This window comes from Crassostrea angulata, chromosome 9 (assembly GCF_025612915.1).
Source record: "Crassostrea angulata isolate pt1a10 chromosome 9, ASM2561291v2, whole genome shotgun sequence".
Classification (NCBI taxonomy): domain Eukaryota; kingdom Metazoa; phylum Mollusca; class Bivalvia; order Ostreida; family Ostreidae; genus Magallana; species Magallana angulata.
The window spans coordinates 27,549,880-27,575,636 of NC_069119.1; the positions used below are offsets into that span (position 1 = coordinate 27,549,880).

Consider the following 25,757-nt stretch of genomic DNA (forward strand, 5'->3'; position numbering starts at 1 on the left):
AGGACGCACATGTAACAGTGACTTTTTATTTCTTGTGTTTTAACAAGTTAAAAATGACGCTGGTTTCAAGCGAAATATGCACCTATTGTGAAGTCTTAGCTCAAAAGCCTGACAAATATAGATGATTTCAAAGAGCAATGGCCGAGTGGTCAGGAATGAAATAGACATACCTACGTCACATGTCACATAGCTGTTTAAAACAACTAGTACACAATTTAAAGTTTATTAAGCTCTTCACTTTTTGGCTGATACGTGTATGAGAAACGAATTTCAAGTTGTAGTGAGCCACCCTAATTCCCATGTAATAGTGGATTTGTATACGTACCTTTGGCTTGTTTGAAAAGAAAAAAACTCACTTGTGAACCTTGCCCTTTCATGAAGATGGACCGTTGCTTCTTTCAATTTGGTTTTGATCTGAATTGACATGAGAAGAGATCTACAGGGGCGACGTGTGTTTGGGGGGGGGGGGGGATGTATGGCTTTAATTAAGGCATAAGGAATCATTGTTTGCATGAGTATTATGAGTTGATAATTTTAGTCGGGGCGTGGTCAAATCCAAGAAAGCCCGAAGGGTTTTATGATAGATTTGACCACGCTCCGATCGAAATTATCACCTCATAATATTCAAAGAGTTATATATTATTATTTATATTTATATTATTCCAATTTCTACGCTTTAAAACAAGTATAACCACGCGGCGCAGCCAATGACGTGTCTCGGTTATGCTGTAAGACACGCCCATTTTGTGCCGCTCATTTTCTATGAAATTATTGGGCTATAGGGTTCAATATTGATTCGTAAAGTTATCACAGACAAAGACAGTTGAAAATGTAAATATTTTTTTTTAATATCGAGGTTTTTCTTAACTGTTTATTTGGTTCAAAACTATTGTTTGTCCCAAGATATCCTCAATACTGATTTTGCTTAATTGCTTGATATTTATTAATACCTCAGGGTTCAAACGATGCTCATTTAAAAGTATGAAAATTATGAAAAAATTACCCTAACCATTTATAAAAAATCAGCCCGAAAAAAGAACTTTTTACGGTATATTGAACAAATGTAAACAAAACATAACACGAGCCTTGTTTACGTAACAAAGAATGGTGAGCTCTGTATCTTGCTTATAACTCTAAAAGCTTACACTCAAAGTATGGTTGATCTTTAGAATTGCCTTACTAAAGCATTGTAAACATTTAGAAATAGCAAAATCAAATTTGACCAAAAATCGTGACCATGTCCTTTTAATGCAACTACGTCCGTTTTCCTTCTCATCACTCAAAAGATTGAATATTGAGCAATTTTAAATAAAATAAAATTTACCTAAGATAAAGCATAGGAAAAACCCTTTTTAATGATTAAAATTTACTTTTATAACATGTATCTAATTATTATTATTTTTTTTTTTTTGCTTTAAATACAATACACTGTCTTAAAAATTTGTCTGTTATTATTTTTTTTAATCAAAAATTTACCAAGAGTCAATAATTGAACAGACTAGAAAAAAATTAAGTTAGAGAACAAAGACTGAGGGTTGGATACCACCAAAACTCTTTTCATTTCCATCGTGTGAATCAAAATATTCAAACCGACTATACCCGTAGTATAATTTTCTTTTCTCGCAAAATTGTATCATATAATTTAAAAAAAAAAGAATTAAATGTAAAAAAAAAAAGATAAAAAAAAAAAGATAAAAAAATCAATAAAGTAGTAAAATGAAATTCTACTGAACCAACGGGCATTTTCTTCATCTTATATCCCCATCTTTTTGTCATGTTATAAATTTTGGTGTAAATTAAAAAATTTACAACATGACAACTAGTTCTGATTATACTTTTAAATAACATTCCTTCGATAGGCATACATGCTGTCAGAAAACTGAGCTGTATTTTTTAGGATTTTAATTTGCTGCCAAAACATGCTAAACATGGTGATATGTTGTCTACTTAAACCTATGTGATAAATATCATAGAAAAAAAAATTATACATTCAAGCGCTTCAATCAGGGCCTCAAAATAGCTCTCCCCACAAAAATAAGACTTTCAGAAGATTGTGTAGGTCACTGAAATAATTAGTCACAGTTTCACAATACATGTATATGAATTTTGCAGCTCATATTACTGTAAAATTATTGAACTGCAGGTGCGCATCGGTGCACAAACAGTTTATTTCTAAGAACGAACTATCACAATCTTATCCAAGCGTTCTAGTGACTGAGATTGACAGAGACAACTCGGAGCGTGATTGACAACACCGTTGTCGTTGAATTGAATACGGAAAATGTCAGAAGATTTCACAGTTTTAAGAGACTTGCAGTCGCACTTACGAACAGCTCAAGTACCTTTTGAACAACTATCAACTTTAGCTCAACAGGGAGATGACTTGGTGAGATTTTCTTTTACGAATCTGTAAATGATTAACAGGTCCAGTACAATCTCCAGATTAAGCTATATAGCTTGAATAAGCTAAATAGCTTTATTTAGCTATTCAGAATAGCTTCATTTAGCTATTTTGTCATACATTTTTCTTAAATGTGTAATTTTTTCAGTTAATTTAAAAAATCGCACTTTAGTGCAGTGATAATTTTCAACTTTGAACTGTTCTGTAAACAGTGCATGTAAAGATTACTCATAAGTTTGCGTCTCCTTAAGAGACTTTGCACTAAAAGTTTTGGGGCAACAGATTCATGACCACACAGTTACTTCTTGAATGAAATATAAAGGAGGTCAGTTATGGTAAACAAGATAATTGATTGGTAATAATTTATCACAATGAGAAGAAATCATACTTATCCACGCTTCATTGCACACAAAATGGTGAACAGTTACCCAAACAATGGAAATATACATTTTGCTTAAAAGTGTTTAAAAGCTGCAGTGTTAAAACTATCTTACATTTGGGTCAAGTTTATAATGGTCAGTGGCGCAAATATGAGTAGCAAGTTAATTGCGATTTCTCGTCCATTTCTTACAATTAATATTTTCTTCAAAAACTGCATATAAATAGCTTTATTAAGCTATTTTGAATAGCTTAATAAAGCAATATAGCTTTTTCAAGCTATATAGCTAAATCTGGAGATTGTACTGGACCTGATTAACGAGATGTGCGTTCTCAATTAACATATCCTCATGTACTGTTTGGTGTGTTCAACTTAAATAAGAATATGTCAAAGTGGATTTTTCCGTTTGTCATCGTACATGTAAGCCGTTTGATTCCATTTTATGGCTATCAAAAAATTATTTGTGTTTGTGCAAGCCAATTCTCATAGAAAGATATGAACTTGTTTGAAAAATGTTTTTGTTGTCAAAGTTGCACAATAAAAAACCAGTGATTCATTTTGAAAATGGTCTTTATGGGTCTAGAGTACCACTCTTAATCATATCTCTGAGTCCTTTAAGCCGAAAACAATGAGTCCATATTTTATTCCACAAAGAATATTAATACCAAACAAGCTACATTTATTTAAACTACAGTTCTAAATGACTATTCTAAGAGATAGGTTAAGTGCCATCACTGGGATCCTACAGAGTTTTCTTTCTTTCTTTATCGCCACCATCATTTAATTCACGTTTTGGATCAGTGTTTTGTTCAGCATGAACCTCTTTGTTGTTAATTATTTCAGATTAACTGCCACTTGTCTACTTTTTCATAAACTTTGGAACTTAAACTAATCTAGTTCGAGAGAAATTTTGTCTGTTTTGTTCAGTAGCATCGTGATCAATATCAATTTCCCTGCCGTAATGTCATGTATCATTGAATCTCATTGGTTAATTATGACTAAGTGTTGGTGAATGCGATTTTGGCTTTTGTAGAGTTTTTTTTTATTTGGAACATTTCGGGCGTGTAGTTAGTAGGTAAAGAAAGGAACATGAAATCGATGTTCTGGAATTTCTTAGCAAGAAAACATGTATATATTATGTATTTCTAAGTTTAATGCGTCCTTTTGGATGCACATATAATCAAATTATGCATCCTGAACAAAATACATGTACATGTGTGTGCATATTTTATGCAGGACACACGTCAAAATGAATCACTTGCAAAACACTTGTACATGAAATGTGGAAACAAATTGCTAGCTTGAACTATTGACCTGGTAGTTAGGTACATGTAATAAAATAATGACATTGGATGAAGGCCATACTGCATGTCTCCTCTTCTACAGAGAGACGGACTGACAATGAAAACTTTCTCATAATATCATTTGTAATCATTGATGAACATATATAGTGTGTTTTCAGAGGATCTAATAATAATAATAATTGTCTTCCCTTCTTACTGTGAGCTGGATAACATATTATACATGTATACAGTACCGATCAGACCCAACCTAACAGAAAGTAAACCCCAGCTAAACCCTGCATGAAATTTACTTCTGGGGTTTACTCTGGGTTTACTTCAGGTTAACTATAGAGTGGACCCAGAGTAAACTCAGAGTAAACACAAAGTAAACCCAGAGTGGACACAGACAGTAAACTCCATTCAGAAGTATATCCCAGAAAGCAGATGCTACATGTTTATTTGGAATATACAAGGGGGGGGGGATTACAGGCAGTAAGATGGTGCAAGATAAATGACAGGTCTGCTTCACACCTCTTAGTAAACCCAAAGTAAACTCCGAGTGGATGCAAATTTTCAAAATGCAGACCCAGAGTAAACCCCAAGTTAAAACCCCGAAAGTAAATTCGGGGTTTAGATGGGGTTTACTCTGGTGTTAGATTGGGTCTGATCGGTACTGTAAGTTATACGTACATATATGTGTTAAAATTCTATGATGACATTTGACGTGATTGGATTTAATTTAAGTAATTCAAAATTTCATTGCCTTTTTCTCTGTTTCTTTACTCTACAGCACTGGGCCCTACCTGCTGCGGACCATCAGGTAGACACTGTCTGTGTTGTAGTGTATCGTATCAGACTGTAAACCAACTTTTATTTGCAAGGACGTTATTTTGTAATTTACATAAAATAAACCGGTAAAAAAAAATACACAGCTAGTTAATTTCAAGGGACCATATTAAAAAATGTTGTTATAGTGATAATTTTGTATAGGCTTATAATAATGAAATCGTAAGAAAATTTAGAACAAATTCGTTGTAATTATAAAATATCTTAAACTATCAATGGTTATTAAAATTAATACCACCATCATTTACAAAAAATGTCAGTATTAAATCTTCTTTCTTCAATTTTTAAAAATAAATTCTGTGTAACTCACATTTGAATTGGAGATTTTATATATTATGCATCTTTAAAAAGCATGTATCTTTAATGAAATTTATGATTTTATGGTAAATATTCATTTCAAATGATAATGAAATATGATTGAATGTTGCCAGTGGACAGGTTACTTTGGTATAGCAGGAAATTAGTGGTAACTGTTTTTGTTAAATTTGGCAATTTTTATAGATTATATTTTATGTTTTATTGAGATTTTTGCAGGGAATGTCATCATAAAGAATTTGTTTTAGCCATAAATTTCCTATATCCATGTTCGCTTTATTCAAGTTTTGCTGTACAAATCTTTTTGGAATCACAATCAGTTTATATAAAAATTTGTTTAACGATATTTTAAAAATTGTATTATAATCATGATAATATATGATTCAAAATTTCTTGAGGTTTGCTAGAGCCTTGTCGTTGCGAAAAATGTTTCGCAGCAAAGCAGCCTTTTTCCTGTGGTCGTAATAACAATGACGAAATCAACTCACAAAAATTAGTCGTCGTAGCCCTGTCAATCACCTGTACATCGTAAAATAATTTTGTCGCGAAAATAAAGTTTGGTTTACAGTACTTCACTGGACAATGATATTTTTATTAGCACATTACTTGTCAACCTTATCTCTTTGTTACAGTTGTCTGAAATTAATTCTCTTAAGATGTCCACACAGATACAGTTGTTTAATTTTAAACAGTTATAATATGCAAAAGGCTATCGATATACATCAAACCAAATGAGTCTGTCACATAATGTATGTTGTACTCAATAGTGCATTTTTTAAGTTAAGTGCATGAACTGAGGTTATGTCGTTACTTAAAGTATGACTACAATAGGAGTTCATCAGTAGTAAAAAGTATCAAGAAATTCCTTATGGAGAGCAAAAGCTAATTAGAATACAATGTAAGTACTGAAATTGCCTGCTGCGTTAATTGAACAAATTTAATATATTTTCATTATGAAATATCTTTTTAAAAAAAACACTCCCCCAAAAAAGAGAGATTTAAATGTGAAGCTAAGAGGGCTTGATGGCCATGCATGGCTGCATTTTCAGACCATATTAATCTCCTTTAAAAAAAAGATCTTTGTATGATAGAGATATTTGGAAAGTGTCAAATTTACAGCTTAAGTATTTGTATTTTTATTCTTTACTAAATAATACATGGTATATTTACTTATAATTAATATGAACATCTTGACAATTGTTGATTCTGAGTTGTTTCGACTCGCTCACTTGGTGGTCCCTAACTAGGGCCTCTAAGTTTGATGTAGGTTTATCAATACATTTATACTAATGAAGAACTGTTTAAGATCTTCTTCTTAACTGCAATACTTAGTAAGGTAAAGGAATGCATAATTCAGAGCTTGAAGAATCTTATTGATAATCATTGACTGAATTTTGATCTCTTTAGTCAAAAATTGACCCCAAAAAAAATGATTAAGTAAGAAAGATAAAAAAAATTATAGCATTTCTTTTAAGATTGTTATTTTTCTTAATTGAATCAAATTTTTAAGTGCATTTTGATATTTCAATTTAGTTAATGTAAACATCATTAGAATGCCTCGATCCCTCTTTTTTTATTTTTAGTTGGTGGAGAGGTTCCTGACAGAGAATATCCGGATACAAGGATCCGGTCCGGAGGTTCTCCAGAGTCAGCTCTATATATGTAAGTTATGCACTGCTAAGCTGTTAAACATAATTGTGTAATTATTAGGTTTTCATGTCCATGTCATCAAAGACTCATTGAGTTTATTTTATTATTTGAAATCTGTGAACCTTTTACCCATTTTATTTGATGTCACCTCCTCTCAGTTTTCACTCATTGTTTAGATCCTTACATATATATAGTCATGTGTACAATTATCAATCGGTAGTCTGAAATATGGCGGCCAGCCTTAGCCAGTCGTCCAACTCACCCAGAGTCTTGAGTACAGATGCAACTACTGGCCATATCCGAATTGTTAGAAACATACCTGTTTACCAGTAATTGTTATTTCATTAAATTGTTGCCATTGTTTAAACTCATCTAATAAGTTTGAAAATCCTGCATCAAGTGGCTTTTATTTCTCTAAAATTGCATTTTGGTGGACTTTGGGGAATACGGCACACCAACCCTTAGTTTTTACCTTATGGCCTGAAGCGCTCACTTGCAGCGCCTCAACCTTATTAACCTTGTTCCCTCTACGCCATTAATTACATTTCTTTACCCCGTCTACAGGGTGCAATTCCAGAAAAATTACCTATAAGCACCGCGTACAAATCTAGGCGGTCACAGAACCTGCCTCTGAAGAAGAAGCTGACTGCATGAGGAAATGAAATGGGAAAATTTAATATAATTGTCAACCTTTCAATATCATGTAGCAATGTGTGAAAAATACAAAATATGATTAGTCCATGGATGGCTTTGAAGATGGAATGTATGTGCGTCACTTGCCAGACTTAAAGAAAAAAAAATTCCTCCTCCTGCCTTCGTGAAGATTTCGTGACTTTATGAATTGTCTGAATAATTTTTGTTGAAGTACTACGTGACCTGACTGTGAAAGACACAATTGAACAGAAATCTGATCGAGACAACGACCAAACCTAAATTAAGTCTAGCTGCTTTTTGTGTTGGCTCTTAAGGTGGAATAAACACACCTGGAAAAAGTCACTCAAATTAACAGGAGATTTTTCGATAATGAAAGATATAATGATAAATGAAATGTACAAATGTCAAATAAGCAAAAAATTTGGGGATAAAAAATGAATATCTAAAATAATTATTCCAGTAACTAATAACAAAAGACCCTGCGGGATTCGAACCCCAGATGTACGGATCACAAGTCCGACACTTTATCCAGTCAGCTATGGAGTAAGTTACATGTTTCAGTCCATAAAATCCTTTTAATAAAATGAAATGTTGTTTCGATCAGCGGTCAGCCATTTTGTGATGATGTGTTATTCCACCTTAATGCATTATTACCAATCAGGTCTGCCTCCAGGGGTATAATAAAACAACCAAAAGCTGACACAGAGAGGATACAGGAAGCGAACCCGAAATTCAGATGGAGACTCTGAATTAGCTACCTTCATAAATATACAGTGTAACTTCAGTATCTCGAAGACTGATATCGCAAATACAATGGATGATGTTGAATTGATTTGTTCCAACCACTTATTTTTGAAGTATTTTAACATCGATATCTGGAATATATAGATATCTTGAAGTTTTTAAACAGTCCCATCTACATATAGGTCGAGATAATAAAGTTCGATTGTATACACAGTCATGTACATTTAAATGAACTATTTATATTTACTTTAAAAAATTGCTTTTTTAAATTGTTCCTCTTAGCAATTAATCACGGCCTAATAAAAAAGAAAAAAATTCAGAAAAAATAGGTATAAATCTTTGGAAACATTTTTCCTACAAGAAATGAGTAAAACTGAGTGCTTAAATGGATGATGTTTTTTTAAAATCAATACATGATAATGTCACATACCTTTTAACCCTCCCTCATCAGTTGTGGAAATTCTTGATGCAAAATGGCTAAAAATCTTGAATCTACTGGATCAAACCCAACTCCAGTGAATCTACCTATATAACCATCCTCAAACTCTACCCCCCCCCCCCCCCCCCCACCCTTTATTCTTAACATTCGAGCCGAATTTCACATCCTCTTACTGTGTTGTTTTGTTGGGGGTTTTTTTTTTGGCAGTTTTGGTTTCAGAAGCTTGAATAAATTAAAATCCATTTATTGAGTACTCAGACAATTTAAACATGACAATTTTCATTTCTTTCTCTCTCTCTCTCTCTCTCTTTCTCTCTCTCTCTCTCTCTCTCTCTCTCTCTCTCCCCCTCTCTCTCTCTCTCTCTCTCTCTCTCTCTCTCTCTCTCTCACTTCTGCATGTTCTGGTTTAGCCTAAGATCATTTAAAGTATTAATATTTATAATACATGTACGAGGGTCAATCAAAAAATACGAAGACAATGTGGCTGTCCATCATATATTTTTCATTAAAGTCAACACTATCAGATTAATCTGTGCACCAACACATATGTTATTGATGTGCGAAGTTTTAGTCCATTGATGAAACGGTATTTTTGTTACCCCTTTTTAAAAACAACATGTTTTGTCACCACGGCGCACGGTAACGTTCAAAACATGATGTCAATATTAAACACACACAGTTTACAGATAAACCCAATCTTTATATCACGCTTAGTCTCTTGTGCCTCTCTTCTTACAATTTAATATAAAATTGCACTGAACCACTTAACATTTTATTTGCACACATTTGTTCGAGAATCATAAGTTAGTTCTTCAAAGTTTTCATTTTCTAACAGTCTATCTCTTGGTTTACTGTAACGATAACCCTGAACGTCGGTTGACGTTACTTATTTTTTTAACAAATATTTACAGATATTCTACTCTCTTTTGGACTGTTTTATATTCAAAATACAATTACCACGACTCCCACAAAATGTTTTACAGTTAAACACAAACTTGCAAATAATTGTTGACTTATTTTTTTGCACCATTGAGCATTTTCACAGCTTGTGTCGGCTTTTTCCTGGGTTAAATCCATTTTGTTTGTACCTCTCGTTGCGCCGTGACGTCCGGTGACGTCGATTTTTTTAAGTCAATTCTAAAGAGGACTATCTGTCATTAGTTACTAATATCTGTTCGACAAAACAATATATCCCGTCTTTATTTGAAACATAGAATACCGAGACAAAACTTATTTTAAGGTTTCAATATTATTTGATTTTAAGCCCAAAATATAGAGATATTACTTTCAACATTATATGGTTTATTGTTGACATAACACAAATTTTTGCGCCTTGACCTCATTTTTGCAGGATTAGATTCTAATTAATTCTTAGAAATAAAGGTATTTATTAACTTTTTTTCTTGCAAATTGTTTGAAACTGTTGTTAAATAATGTCTACCAAATTTAGTAATGATATGACCTTAAGTAACATAGCTATGACAAAAGTCTTCGTATTTTTTGATTGACCCTCGTACATATACATGTACATTGTATGCATATATACCTTATATATTTAGGATAATTTAAGGGAAGCATTAAATAAACACAAAAAATTTAAAGTTCTAGATTTTACTTTTAATCACAAACTTATTAGGTGTAATAACAAAAACCTGATAATAATACCCATGCATGCAGACAGTATTGTCACACGCGTCTGGCACTGTTTGTAAAAGTCTAAATGATATTTCAGAAGGTTAAGTATTTATAGAACTGAAGCTACAGTCCCTCACAAAAAACGTTCTTATATAACTTTCCCACGTAAATGGTGAGCGCACGCTGAGCAAACAGTGAGCACACTCTTAGCAAACAGTGAGTGCACAGAAAATTGGAAAGTAGAACATTTCAGGGACTGTACAAGTGTGATATAAGAGCAAAGACAGTGGAAAATGTGTTAATTTTAAATATTGTACGTCAGCCTAAATTTGATCCAGTGTGTTTGTGGGGGTTGCAAATTTAGATATTAAAAACATGTAATTATAAATAAAATAAATGCCACAATTAATCATCAAGGCCTTTTTTTAAGCACACGATATCCATTTTAAACATTTAATTAATCGTGAATAAATCATTTCATCAATAATCTATTTACAGCTTGCTTTTGGGGAATGAAAGAAATTGTCCAGCAACTGTTAAGCAGAGGAGTTGGTAAGGTTTATTCAACTTGCATTATTACTGTAAATTCCTTATTTTACATGAGCCTGGTTCTTTAACTCCGAGGTTCCACTGGTTTGCATTGAATTGAGAGAATATAAAATTGTGAACACCATTTTTTGTCATTATAATTATAAATGTTTGAAAATGAAATAGATAATTTGAATATGCTTTTCACAATTTTATGCAGATATTTTTTCCTCGCCTTTATTAAGGAATTTACGGTATATACTGTAAATCAACTTTTACAGTCAATTTCTCAGGACTTTATAATAGCCTGAAAAACAGCAACGAATATACATGTATATATAACACAGGAAATTCCATTTCTTTGACAACTCTCTTTTTATGAAACTTAATGGATATATTAAACACAGAATTTTTTTTTATCTCTTATGATCAGTTAGCTAGACTTTATTAAATTTTATGATTATGATTAATATGATTATGATTATGATATCCAAAAATACACCCTAGAAGAGACAATTAATTGTGAGGGCTGTCTAGCTAAGATTTATATCGATGGAAAGCGACTCCATGCAATTTGTAAAAAATTCTAACACCTCGCGATGTTAACATATTCAAGATGGTTTTTTCAAGCTGTGCCAAAAACTTTTAATTAGCTAGCTTTTATTTTGCTTTGAACTTTATTTTGCAATAAACTGAAACTGGTTCATGATGTGGACTATTTTTAAATTTGCAATAAATATTTATAAATAAATCTAGATTTGTAGATCATGTATGAATTAATGTACAGTATACCAGAAACATTTGAAAACTGGTTTAGTCAGCAAGAAATTAAAAATGTTTACCTGACAGTACTTATATACATTTAGGCTTAGAACTCCAGAGCTTTGAAAAATTTTCTTGCACATAAATGAAAGTTGAATTACGGATTACACCTAAGTAATATGATTAAATAACAATGCAGATCTAAGTTCTACAAGGTAATGTATGAGTTAATCTCTCTCTCTCTCTCTCTCTCTCTCTCTCTCTCTCTCTCTCTCTCTCTCTCTCTCTCTCTCTCTCTATATATATATATATATATATAACACTCTGAAAACCAGACTTTATCTAAAATAATAAAAAGATAAAAGATTTCATTTATTTATCACAATTACCGGTATCTTTCAGCTAGGCTGGGCGAACTTCATATTTCATTAAATCAGAGTCTTTAAATGTTTATTCAGGGAGGCAGGGATACCAATGCAAGCATATTTTTTTGATCATTCATAGAACAAAAACAATTTGCAGAATTATTTCACAAAATGATACACCTAAGGATAAATATATATGTCTTGACTTAAAGAAGCATAGTAATACCAGCAAATTTTATTCATTAGATGTATAAACAGTTATTATGATGTCCACTAGCCTTATCAATGATTTTATCAGTGTGTTTTGTTTATTTCATCAAAACTGCATATGGTATTTGTAGAGGTATAATCAGACTCTTGGCAAAAAAAACAGGAAGATAAATGATTATTATGCATCCAGTAATCCAGCCGACCTTAATAATTAGTTTTTATAACCCACGTCAGCAGATTCCACCAGAATTTCATTACTTTTTAGCTTACCTGAGCCAAAGGCTCAAGTAGCTGTTCTGATCAAAATTTGTTTCTTGTGTCTGTTGTTGTCATGGTAACTCCAGGTGTCAAAATCATCTTTGTTGTTGTTATAAACTTTTCACTTTAAATTTTTACCCCAAACCACAGGACCAATTTCAACTAAAGTTACACACAACGCATCCTTGAATGAATTAAGGGGATTAAAGTGTGTTAAAATGATATTCAGAGTGGCACCATGATAAGGGGGTTTATGGAGTATTAAATCTTTAAAATCCTTTTTTTAATCCAGTTGGCTAGAAAAAGCTGACACTTGTGTTGAAGCATCTTCAAATTTTGTTGATTCAAGTTTGTTCAAAGCATGATCCCCAGGGAATGGTAGGGGGCACAATTGGCGGGGGGGGGGGGGGGGGGGTTGTCAACTTTTTACATACCTGGTAATTATGAATTTATAAAGTATCAATTCTTCGCAATACCCTTTAGCCCAAAATGCAGAAACCTGTGTTGAAGCATTCTCAAGTAGGTAGTGAAGATTTAAGTTTGTTCAAACCATGATCCCTTCAGGAATAGGGTAGGGCTAGAATTTTGAAGGGGGGGGGGGGGGGTTGGGGGTTCAGAAGAACTTTCGAATATATGGAGAAAAAATTTGAAAATCTTTACAAACAAGATATACTTTTTTAAGTTGTCTATATTTTTGTATATGAGACTAAAACTGTCTAAAACTTTTCTAATCAGCTATGGCTATTGTTGCTCAGGTGAGTGATGTGATTTTTGGCATAAAGCTTGGCTTGAACTCATTGTGTCTTCTTTTGAATAATTTTCATGATATTGTTAATCCCAGACTGTTTAATTTTAGATATCAATTTTCAAAACAAAGGGACCCTGTGGACACCACTTCATGCTGCAGCATTTCAGGAACATGGACCAGTAAGAGCCTTTCTGATTTGTTATTTTTTAGATGTTGGTTGTTCATGAAAATGGCCCAGTAAGAACCTTTCTGATTGGTTATTTTTCTGATTGGTTGTTCAGAAACATGGCCCAGTTTCACTCAAAAAACACTCAGAAAAATTCACAGAAACAAAAACAGATTACTTACGAAGATTTATAATGGGGATTGTTATACCCCTGTAAAACAGTTACTATATAACTCTATACGAAAAGAAGTCCAGCATTTTGACTGTTGGACTGGAACTGTTAGATTAGAACTGTTAAAATCGACTGTTAAAAAAGACTGTTGACCGGTGACGTCACATTCCAGGAAAACGTGTTATTGATTAGAAGGGGTATAACAATACAGTTGTTGACTGTATCTCGGGCAACAGTTGATCTGTCGGACCGGCCTTGAGCAACAGTTTGCTAGCCGGTCCAACAGATCAACTGTTGCCCTCGACCCCAGTCAACAACTGTATAATGTTTACATTGATTACTGTTTAAGATTAGCTAAAAAAAAAACCAAAGAAACAAACAAACAAAAAATAAAAAATAAAGCCAAAAAAAAAAGAGGAAAGCTTTCACAATTCTCAGTTTAGCAAAAAATGAAGGAAAGTTTGACAGTGTAGATTAACTATTTTTTTTTTCATTTTTTTTTCTATTTGATATCATCAATATGGATGCAGGTTTTTGACGTTTATTAAGAGCCCTTGATGAGAGAACTACATGTAATTTACCTGAAATCTACCTGTAATTAACATCATGTTATTGACCTGTAGAGTCGTATTGCAGGTGGTTATGGTGCTGCTAGAAAACGGAGCCGCACCTGAGAAACCGGATTCCGAGGGCAGGTATATGAATTAGTGGTCAACTCTTAACCGACATGTATCATTAAGGTCACACAGTGTACACATGTACATGTTAACGATACAGTGTAATTAGTAAAATTAATGTTGTTTGTGACAAACAAAGTAATCAAGAAAAAAAAACTCATGACAATATGCTAGGTTGAAATAAATGGTTCAGTTTTCATGTACATTTATACAGGTTCAGTGCAGATTTGCTGAATATCTGTTGCCGTTTCAGAGAAGTAAATAAAAAACTAGTTTTATATTAATATAAGTAATTAAACAAACTTAAGTTTATTCTTTTATTAAATACATGTACATGTAAATCTTAATTATTTGTCAAGAACCCTCAGTTTGTTTATCTTTACAAAAGATCATGTTATTGATTATTGCTGTAGTTTTACTCGAGATATTTTGCTTTAATATTTCTTTTTTATATTCAGTTTAATGATACAGTTAGTATTGGATGAATTTTGATCCCAGACAATATACAAGATATGCAATTTTGATAAACAGCCAATCGCTTGCCATTATCGTGACTAAATCACTACGTGGGCAGCTTTATACTGATTGAAAGTCTAAAACAATAGGAGGCTGTTTGGTCAATTAAATTACCCAATATGGCATCAGAGCTCATCTAGTGCCTCAAAGAATAGTTAATATATAAGATAAGATATTTTAGGCCATATATAATTATTAAGTAAAAATAAAAACTAAATATTTTTGCTTTGACTATTAACATGAATTCCTATATTTCTATGTTTGCCATTATTTTCCTTCAAAATTTGTGAAAATTGTGCTAAAAACTCTATTATTATATACATACATGTCTGCATGTATTTAAGCTAGAGTGCCGCAGCACATTATGTTTGCCAAAAAAAATATGTACGAGGGTCAATCAAAAAATACGAAGACTTTTGTCATAGTTATGTTACTTAACGTCGTATCATTACTAAATTTGGTATACATAATTTAGCAATAGTTTCAAAGAATTTGCAAGGAAAAAAGTTAATTAATTTCTTTATTTCTAAGAATTATTTAGAGTTTAATCCTGCAAAAATGAGGTCACGGCGCATTGTCAAAATTTGTGTTATGTCAACAATAAACCATATAATGTTGAAAGTAATATCTCTATAAATTGGGCATAAAACCAAATAATATTGAAACTTCAAATGTAGTATAGTCATGGTATTCTATGTACCAAATAATGAAGGGATATATTGTTTTGTCGAACAGATATTAGTAACTAAAGACATATAGTCCTCTTTAGAGCTGACTAAAAACATCGACGTCGCCGGACGTCACGGCGCAACAACAAGTACAAATAAAATGGATCTAACTCAGGAAAAAGCCGATAGAAGCTGTGAAAATGCTCAATGGTGCAAAAAATAAGTCAACAATTATTTGCAAGTTTGTGTTCAACTGTAATAAATTTTGTGAGGGTGGTGGTCATTGTATTTTGAATATGAAACAGTCCGAAAGAGAGTAGAATATCTGTAAATATTTGGTCAAAAAATAAGTAACGTAAATCGACGTTCAGGGTTATCCTTACTGTAAACTAAGAAATACACGGTAAGAAAATGAAAACTTTAATGAACTAACTAAATATGATTCTCGAACAAATGTGTGCAAATAAGATGTTAAGTGGTTCAGTGCCATTTTAAATTGGAAGGAGAAAGGCACAAGAGACTAAGCATGATATAAAAATGGGGTATATCTATAAACTGTGCATGTTTAATCTTGACGTCATGTTTTGAACGTTACCGTGCGCCGTGGTGACAAAACATGTTGCTTTTAAAAAGGGGTAACAAAAATATCGTTTCATCAAATGGACTAAAACTTTGCATATCAATAACATAAGTGTCGGTGCAAAGATTAATCTGTTAAGTATGACTTTCATGAAAAACATATGATAGACAGCCACATTGTCTTCGTATTTTTTGATTGACCCTCGTACTTTACTGGGTAATATGATCTAAAAATGCAAATACCGATATTAAAAGAAATGTTTTCAAAATTTAAGGTGGCTTGTTGGTTGTGATCATTTTTAGACTGTATTGATCTCCTCCAGGTAAAGAGCATTATATAAAAATATAGAAATTGAATGCCCAATTAATTTATTTAAAGGGTTTAACAAAATCTATGGATTTTTTCCTAACAAATAATTATTTATCGCTTAAAAGCAAGTCATATCTGAAAGTTTAAGGTAGATTGCATGGTTAGTTTGTTGACCATCCAGCCTCCTTAATCATGAAAACATGGAAAATATGCAAGACTTGAGAATACCGGTCACCGTACTGGGTTTTTGTTTTTTTAAGGACACCCAAGGACTTTGCATCAGCTTCTGACAAGATCTGGCCACATTTTGGCGCACTGGGGCTAGAGAGAACACCGAGATGGGAACTTGTTGAAAAAAGTGTTATTAAAAAGGTACATTATATTCATTTCTTAATTACGTTCCAATCCAAGTCATGTTGAAATAGTGTTTAGTTGTTTAAACTTAATGATAATGGTAGAACTGACAAATTAGGTAAACATATTTAGAAAAAAAAAAATTTTTTTTTTTTTAAATATAATTTAAATGTTCTCCAATTTTAATAGTATATGTATGCGGGTATTTAGATAAAGGAATAATTTTGTAACCTGACCTAAAGCCAATATTTTGGTTATTGACAGGAGTCCGACACAATGTTCAACTTAAGAATAATGTAGCTGACCAAGTCTTAATTGGGATGATTTATTACGTGTTTCACTTCAGTCTGATAAACTGGTTTGCACCTACTAATTTGACTGGAATTTATGTCTACACATAGGTAATACAGCTATTAGAGAAGTCTCAAACAAATGATACATTAAGGGACTCCAGGTTTCACAGAGATAATGCTCTTGCAAAACTCTTGAACAATTTTTCAAACTAGGCAAATAAAATTTATTTTTTAGTTACTGTAAAAGCAGAAATATTCCTTGAGGATTTAATTTCATTATTTTCATTGGCGGTATTGATCAACGAAATTAAATCCATGACTAATTTTTAACCAAAGTATTCATAAGTAGAGTTAATACATTTAAATATTACGATATGACAAAATTAAATCCCAAAGATATTGTATTTGGTTTAAAAACAACGAAATTTTAATCCAACAAATATACATGCATGTGCTTCCACAGTATATACATGTACATTTAAAAATATTTTCTTGAGACCTTTTAATGCTACAGTTTATTAACTTTGTAAATCACAAGTAAGATGTTAAGTTCCTTCTTTCACATACTGCCTCTTGTCTTGCCTAGACCCCCCCCCCCCCCCCCCCCCCCACCCCTATTAATGAGTTAAAACTGAGTGTTATTTAACTGAGTGATTAAACAGTTAAATGGTGATCAAAAAAATTATTCACTTGAAAACTGTTAGTCCTTTGTGCATGGTGGCCTCAATTGGCATCTTTGTAGCTGTATATCGCAAAAATATGATTGATGTATGCATGTACTAGTATATTTTTTACTCTGATCCTCTTTTATTCAGGTTAATCAAGGTGTATTAGGTCAAGACAGTCATCAAAGAAAAAGTGCTATACGGATGGTAAGTATTTCATTCACTTTGTAAGAGAATTGCATCATGTACTTGTATATATAATATATACTGTTAAAGTTACGTTAGGCTAAGTTAAATCTTCCTCCGGGCCATGAAAATGCAAAGGGATGGTGCTTACATGTTTCTTTGGTTTTCATTAGTGCTAGGCGAATAAGAGTGACTCCCCCTTGGATGGAACTCCAGTCCCTTGCATGTTAACGCTAAGTGTAAGAATTAATTCCATAGAGATTCTTTGGGGAAACGGAAGGATTAAAACTGATTCCACACACGATAAATATGATTACTGTTACTGTATTTTATCTTAATGATGTGTGTATGTGTGATAAGGATGGGGGCATCTTTATATAATTTGAAGCAGGCCAAAAGGGGGGGATGTTGAATGTTAACTATTAGTTATATTTTGCACAAAATAATATTTTTTGATGCTATTGTAATATGGCAGTTTCAAGGTTTTTGCTTTACAAGCATCTAACGGACTTAATTACAGTTTGATGACTAAATTTTTTCAAATAGATCATGCATGTAAGACAAAAATTACTCAAGATAATGTAATTATGAATAAACAAAAATGTGAGATAGGCTTGGCAAGCCTTGCCCTCTGTCACATTTTCTTACCCTCGCTCAAACAATTTACAGGCCAGATTTTTACTAAATGTGACTTTTTAGCTCACCTGATCTGAAAACTGTGAGCTTTTCTGATCAAAGTTTGCCCATTGTCTGTTGTTGTCAACAACGTTGTCATTGTTAGCACATTTTTTACTCTTTGCCAAAAATTTTGCTTATACATGTATCTTAAAACAGTAATCATGTATTTTATATATTTATCCACACCAGGCCCTGGGGCCATAAAACTTAGACGAACTTATTTTCGTTCTAAGTCTCACTTTTACAAAAGGAACATATAGTGGAAAAGTGAGACTGAGATCAAAAGTGAGCTTGTCTAAGTTTTATGGCCGCAGGGCCAGATTTTTACTATATGTGACTTTTTTTTTGTTTACGCACAGTCCTCAGATAGTCGGCCGGAGTCGGCTTATGCATACAACAGTGACCCATTTATCCATGCAGCGGTGACGGGGGATGTGCTCGCTGACCAGGATGAGGAAAGGAATGGAAACACCGCAGACCAACCAAGGTTTTCCATGTGGCGGTAACAGGAAACACCAAAATTGTGTCTGTGTTGGGCGGTGCATTTAATTAGGAACCACAAGAAACTGTCCATGTGGTTTAATTGTCTTAAAACAAAAATCACCACAAGATTGTGTGGGGTGGTCCAAGAAAGTCCTATATGGTAAAGGACAGGAGCCACCACTGTAAGAGAGGATTGTGGGATATGTTGCGTTTTGTCCATGCATTTTTTAACTTATTAATTTTGTGATTGTTGATTGTTAATTTATGAGTGAGGTTGTTATAATATTATTTATATGTACATGTTGTCTGTTTTTTTTATGTAAAGATGAGTACTTACTGTATTAACTGTGATATGGTATATAGTTAAATTGTTGTTTTTTGTTGCACCTCACCTCCCAAAAACACCCCAGCCCATATCCCCCAAAAAGAAATAACATGTATTACATTGTACATTGTTTTGAGTATTAACAAAAGTGTTCATTTTTTTATCATCAACTATATAGAGTTAATGATTACAAGTATCTTTCAAAACTTTTTTGTTAACTTTAAGACGGTTGGATGGTTGTGCCATTTTTAGACTGTATTAATCTCCAAGAGAAGAAGAGCTCTGTATTAAATATACTGTATACAGGGAAAATATTCGCCCCCGTTTTATTTTCATCTCTTTCGCCCTTGTTTTCAGTGGGCGAATTTAAGACTTGGCAAATACCAATGTCTCAAATTATCAATCTTTAAACACAAATGTGTCTGGGCGAATTCAAGATTGGGCGAAACTGTTTGCAATTGTTTGCAAGAACGGCGAACATTTTAACACGGGGCAAAAATAACCCTGTATACTGTGTAGGGCAATACTGTGTAGGGCAATACTCAAATTCAAAATCTGAAATACAAGTATCTTGAAGTTTTCCCTACTAGATAATATTGTACACCCAAGCAATTCATATCGGATAATTTAAGGAAGACCTGGATGTTAATTGGTTCATCAGCCAGCCTCCTTAATTGTATACAATTTTTTGTGATATTGAAAGTATTATATTATGTTAAGATATTTTTGTAGTTATTATGATAATTGAAACTTAATTAGAACAAAAAATTTTAAATGAAAATACTGATACAGTGTGTTTACTGACATTTTTTAAATGTCAAAAAAATTACCAAAAGAAATCAAAGCTTAGATATTTTTTGTTTCCAAACCTGATGCATGTTGACAGATGACTTCTTACAAAACGTTAAATTTGTAAAGATATTAAATGTCAATGGATTGTTTTGTGCAATTTTGTTTTATTTTTTGCAAGTTTTCTTTCAAATTGATCCATTTAAATAAAAAAAAATGAATTTTGGGGTGGAATATTGTAATCTACCTCAATAATTAACATCTGGATGGAAATTAATTTAGTACATTAATCCAGACAGACTGATGAAATGTGTTTCAAGTTTTACAATTTTGTTATTTCATTAAAAGAGTTATTGAAGAAATATCTTTCCGAATCTTTAATAAAAGTTATAGGAATCTTTATTCTGCACATGGAATCTCGTTATTAAAATTGGTGTGCTGATTAAAGAGAGAATCACAAGATCACTTCAAAGTATTATTATATTTTTTAATGATATTCTTTTATTTCTTTTTAATAGAATGAGTTGTGCATAATAAATACATGTAATTAAATTTGTGTAGTTTTATCTTCAGTATTCAAATCAGGGTTGGCAAAAAAGCGGGAATACTCATATTTCCCAGGACGGTGGGAAATACTGGTAATTCCCGGGAATTACTGGTATTTCCCGGGAAATACTGGGAAATAAAGTACAACTACATATTATAGTACTATCTGTAGGGATGTAGACAATAGTACACCTTGTCAGCAATGACATTTTATAATGTTCTTTGATTTTAACAAGTTTTGACTGGTCAGTAATGCATTGGTTATCTCTTATGAATACTCAAAACATGGTTCATTCATATACCATTGTAATTTGTTTTTAAGACTTTAATCAGGTATAGGTGCATCTACACAGTTATCATAAACATGATATCAAAAGTTCCATTTTCTGGTTATTTGGTGAATGTGAAAATGGGGCAAGAAAATTGTGAAAAATAAAGTGTGACTGTGTCACTACCTCAGTATGCAACACACCTCAGTATGCAACACACCTAAGAAGATGCCAATTAGCCCTACTCATAGTACATATCTCCCCAAAACAGGAGCACAAAACTGTCAAGTGTCAATTATTTATTAAAACAACATATGTGATTATTAAGTTTTTACTTGCAACACCTACACTAATTATAACAGTTTATTTTGTGCTTTGAATTATAAATCTGTAAAACACAACACTTGAAGTTAAAAAAAACTGGACTAAAATTTGTACATTAGCAGCTATAGAAATCTTTTGGAAAAGGTGATCTGGTGAATTTAAGATTTATAAACTGACAGTGAAATGGGGAAGTATAATAAATTGGTTTTTGATGCTTACTGTTAATATCTTTTATCATAAACATAAGTTTTACATTGAATAAACTAAAGAAATATAAGATTATAAATTTGTATTTCCCAGTATTTCCCAGTTTAGTGGAAAACAGTAGTATTTACCGGGACGGGAAATACCGGTATTTACCACCGGTAATTCCCAGCACTGGTATTTCCCGGCCAACCCTGATTCAAATGTTTGTAATTTTGAAGTAATATCCAATATCAATATCATGTCAATGAATTCTGACATAATTATACTTGTACAGCAAGTCAAATTCTGATTATACATGTATATGTATGTGTACATTTAGGCCAAGTAGAGACACAAATATCCAAAAATATAAATGTTATTAATGTCTCGGGGGGGGGGGGGGGGGGGGGAGGGGGGATTTTGAATCTCCCATATTAGTTGGACATCATTTTGGTCTACATTTGGATCATATTCTTACCACGGAGGAAGTACTAGTTGATATGAAAACTTATATTAATCAACTTTTAAGATGACAAAAATCTTACTCGCGTACATGTATATATGCGCTCAAGGCTGTAGAAACTCTTTCAATAAATGAGTTATTTTCTAGGGTTTTTCCTCTTTTTTCCTCCCTTTTTTTCGTTGTTTTTTTTTATGTAATATGATTTTATTTTTTATCATTCAAGGTGAAAAATTAACGCCAGCAAAAAAAAAAATATATCTGATTTTTAGGTAAGGTAAAGTGTTATTTTTCTAGGCTAGTAAATTCTTCATTCACCACGAAGGTGTAAAAAAACACCACAATGTGTAATATCATGACTGTATATAATATACAAATCTGATCAGAGCGAGAGCGAGATTAACATAAGCCTTTTGGCTTGTTTCTCAATCTTCTGTGTACTGTCAATATAATATGTATGATGAAATTTACTAAATAAATATCGTTTAAACTAAAATACTAAATCTGATCAAAGTTAATTTAAAGCTGCATTATCAGGTCACGGTTTCAGTCAAAAATTATTTTTCCGATTTTAATGTTTACAATGCTTAAATATTTCTAATATGCAACCAAAATTTGAGTGTCATTCGTCGAGTTATAAGCGAGTTACAGAGCTTACAATTCTTTACTATGTAAACAAAGCTTTTGTTTACGTTTTGAATGTTGAAGGGAAAAGTCCAATTTTAGACCTTAAATGAATGTGTTAAACGTTAGGAAATGTTTATTAATGCTTAAAATGAATAAGAAGATAGACAAACCAGCTTGAAAAAGATTTTTTTACTGGTATATTGAACCTATGTAATCAAAAACAGGGCACGAACCTTGTTTACAAATCAAAGAATTGTGAGTTCAGTATCTTGCTTATAACTTCATGACTGACTCTTAAATTTCATTTGATCATTAAGGTGGTATGGGACACATCCATGCTGTGACGTATTGTTTATCGGACTAATAATAAAACCAAGTTTAATTATATAAGAAGTTTCTTCTCCAGTCGTGTTATCTAACAGGTAGTGCAGTGGGTTAGAGGGTTTACTACAAATGCGTAAGTCATGAGTTTGAATCCCACTAGGGGATTTACAATTTTTTCTCTCTCCCGATATTTTTAAAAGCTATTTTTGTGTTAAATATTTTAAAATTTGAAAATTCTAAACCGGTGAAAGTATTTCAATTATAATATACTTTAATCCACATCAATATCAACATGTCCCATATAACCTTAAAAATGCAATTCTAAAGCAAAAAAAAAAAAAAGAAAAATAGAATTTGACCAAAATCGTGACCACGCCCCCTTAAAGGTACATGTATTGGTAAGGTCAGAATATATTAGACCATACTCACACCAAGTTATCTTATGAGGCCCATGGGCCATATTGCTCAGAGACATACCTAGTCTAACTTGCATCACTGCTATCAATAGGTACATGTATATCAATTACAGCACAACAGAGTTGAGTTTAACATATTTTATTGACTAATAATGCCAAAAGGATTGTACACAAGTTCCAAAAACTTAGGGAGAATAGAATTAAAAGAAAAAAAAATCAACATGTAAATTTCTTTCTACATTTAAGTAAAACACATCTAGCGATGTTTGCTGTATCTCCAAAGAACAAGGTTACCGTACAATTTCAGTCATATTTTGCCCTGTTTTAGAGTGGATTTTAAAAATATCACAAAAAATTGAAATGTAACGTCTATCTTCACAAAAATACCCATAAATTAAGAGTCTATAAATAGTTACCTGATTAGACTTTCACAAGGTTTATTGTGACGTCATAAACAGTGCATTTTCCCGTAATTTTCATTAAAAAAAACTGAGCAAAAGACACAGGGTCCCACCGTCACCAACTTTTCTCAAGTCAATACTCTGAGTTTTTACCTCAATTGTTTGTACTTTCTTTTAAGAATTTGAGTTGAGGACTGAGTTGAGTGCTTTGAAAATGTTGGTGAAGGTGGGGCCAGTTCCTTCGTGGTTTTTTGAATAAAAAATAAATATGTCCGCAGCCGTCGCCCACGATGAAACTCATATTATAACTTTATCATGTGATATCACATGAAATATTCAAATTCAAAAATTCGTTGTGGGCGACAACTGCGGACACATTTTCCTCTTCAAAAAATTATGAGAAAATGTGCCATTTTTCATCATTTTTGACTTAATCTTAGAAATCTGCAAAAATGTCTAATTCATAATCTTTTTTGAAACAAGATAAAAGTTTTTGACTTTATATACACACATGTTCAAGATGGTATAATTGTATTTTTATGAGATTTAAAGAACTTTTGAATTTTAGGGCAAATATTGAGAGAAACTGTACCTTCTTCTTAAATGCAACTGTTGATTTTTTTCTACTAGGCAGACATATTTTTATTTATAGCCGCTAACAAAACAATTCAGTCGCTCTCTGGCGCATTTCCGATATTAAAAGCATGAGAGAGAGAGAGAGAGAGAGAGAGAGAGAGAGAGAGAGAGAGAGAGAGAGAGAGAGATTCCCAGTTTTTACTACAAAATATGCATAATGACACATCAAAAGAGCCCGGCTTTCAGTTCTACTTCAGTACTTTGATTTATTGTTTTGTACAGTTCCTCGGTTAATGTTTTAAAGGAATAATCGGTTTAATGATATTTTTGAGTAATTGTTTTAAGTTAATTATTAGTATCTGTTGATGACGTATTTCCACCGCATAATAATATTTCTAAAAATTTTCAACATATATTTTTATGAAAAAAATTAAAAGATATTAAGAATACATTTGCGGTCAACGAATTAATCATCAGATATACCATTAATTTTTTAGATAAAATATTCTTAGCTATATAACTATTATTTAGTAAAGAAAATACTGGATAAATATGTATTTCATCTTTTTCCTGTGTCATTATACAGAGCTCTTTTTCAAAGGAGTTCAGTATAGTCTAAAAATGGGCACGGCCATCTATACATAAATACATCTTATATATATAAGTCGATGACTTTTATACCGAATATGAAGTACTGGAAAATTCGGCATTGCAATTAAGTTAAATTATTATTAATAGCATATTTTATCAGAATGCCATAAAGTTACGGCAGAAAATTCTTATCAGCTAGAGTGGTCGCCAGGGGTAGAATTGATTAAACTCTGCTTGTTTGGCGCGATCGCATATGCCGTAAGATTTGTCTGAATAAAGCGACAGATGGCGGGAAACTTGGTTAAAGCAGACGAGACGGCGAACGTTATCGGGCAGGTCAAGTGGTTGTTATACTTGAGTGTTTTTATTGACGGAAAAAGAGCAAATACAATTTGAAGGTTTTTAATGATTGAACAAACTCGGGTGGGGTTTTATTTAAATTAACTTTCAAAGTATTGCCCTTTGTCAAAACCTAAAAGGCAAAAAAAACAACAACAAACAAAAAAAAAAAAAACACAAAAAAAAACTAATAATCTCCGGAAAAGTTATTAAACAAATGGATAGTATAATCATTATTTTTAAAGAACAGCACTTTAAAATTTCCCTTTCATTAATATTAAGAACATTGAGAGAGAGAGAGAGAGAGAGAGAGAGAGAGAGAGAGAGAGAGAGAGAGAGAGAGAGAGAGAGAGAGAGAGAGAGAGAGAGAGAGAGAGAGAGAGAGAGAGAGAGAGAGGGAGAGAGAGAGAGAAATGTTTCCGTAATTTGAGAGTTCATGTACACACTAGGTCTATATTTTTAGTATACCCGTGTACTTTAACTTTCAGTTTTGTACAAAAAAAATTATTTATACTTCTGTGTGTAATATTAATTTGTCACCCAGTCTATATTTATTTACAGATCAAGTTGACGTCACAACTAACGACGTCACAATGTACAGACTGACGTCATTAAAACTT

General features: G+C 32.4%; 1 protein-coding gene across 2 annotated transcripts; it reads left to right on the plus strand.

The window, feature by feature from the left end:
* The first annotated feature begins 2,196 nt into the window (after positions 1-2,196).
* Positions 2,197-20,630, plus strand: LOC128163650 (26S proteasome non-ATPase regulatory subunit 10-like). 2 transcript variants are annotated; one of them, XM_052827273.1, is made up of 9 exons: positions 2,197-2,386; positions 4,854-4,883; positions 6,808-6,886; positions 10,845-10,898; positions 13,326-13,396; positions 14,192-14,250; positions 16,566-16,677; positions 17,768-17,824; positions 18,841-20,630. In XM_052827273.1, exons 1-9 carry the CDS (start codon positions 2,282-2,284, stop codon positions 18,985-18,987), a joined length of 714 nt encoding a protein of 237 aa, XP_052683233.1. In that variant the 5' UTR covers positions 2,197-2,281; the 3' UTR covers positions 18,988-20,630. The 2 variants fall into 2 exon arrangements, with proteins under 2 accessions (XP_052683233.1, XP_052683234.1); XM_052827274.1 differs by lacking the exon at positions 4,854-4,883 and having other exon boundaries at positions 2,198-2,386.
* The last annotated feature ends 5,127 nt before the right edge of the window (positions 20,631-25,757 follow it).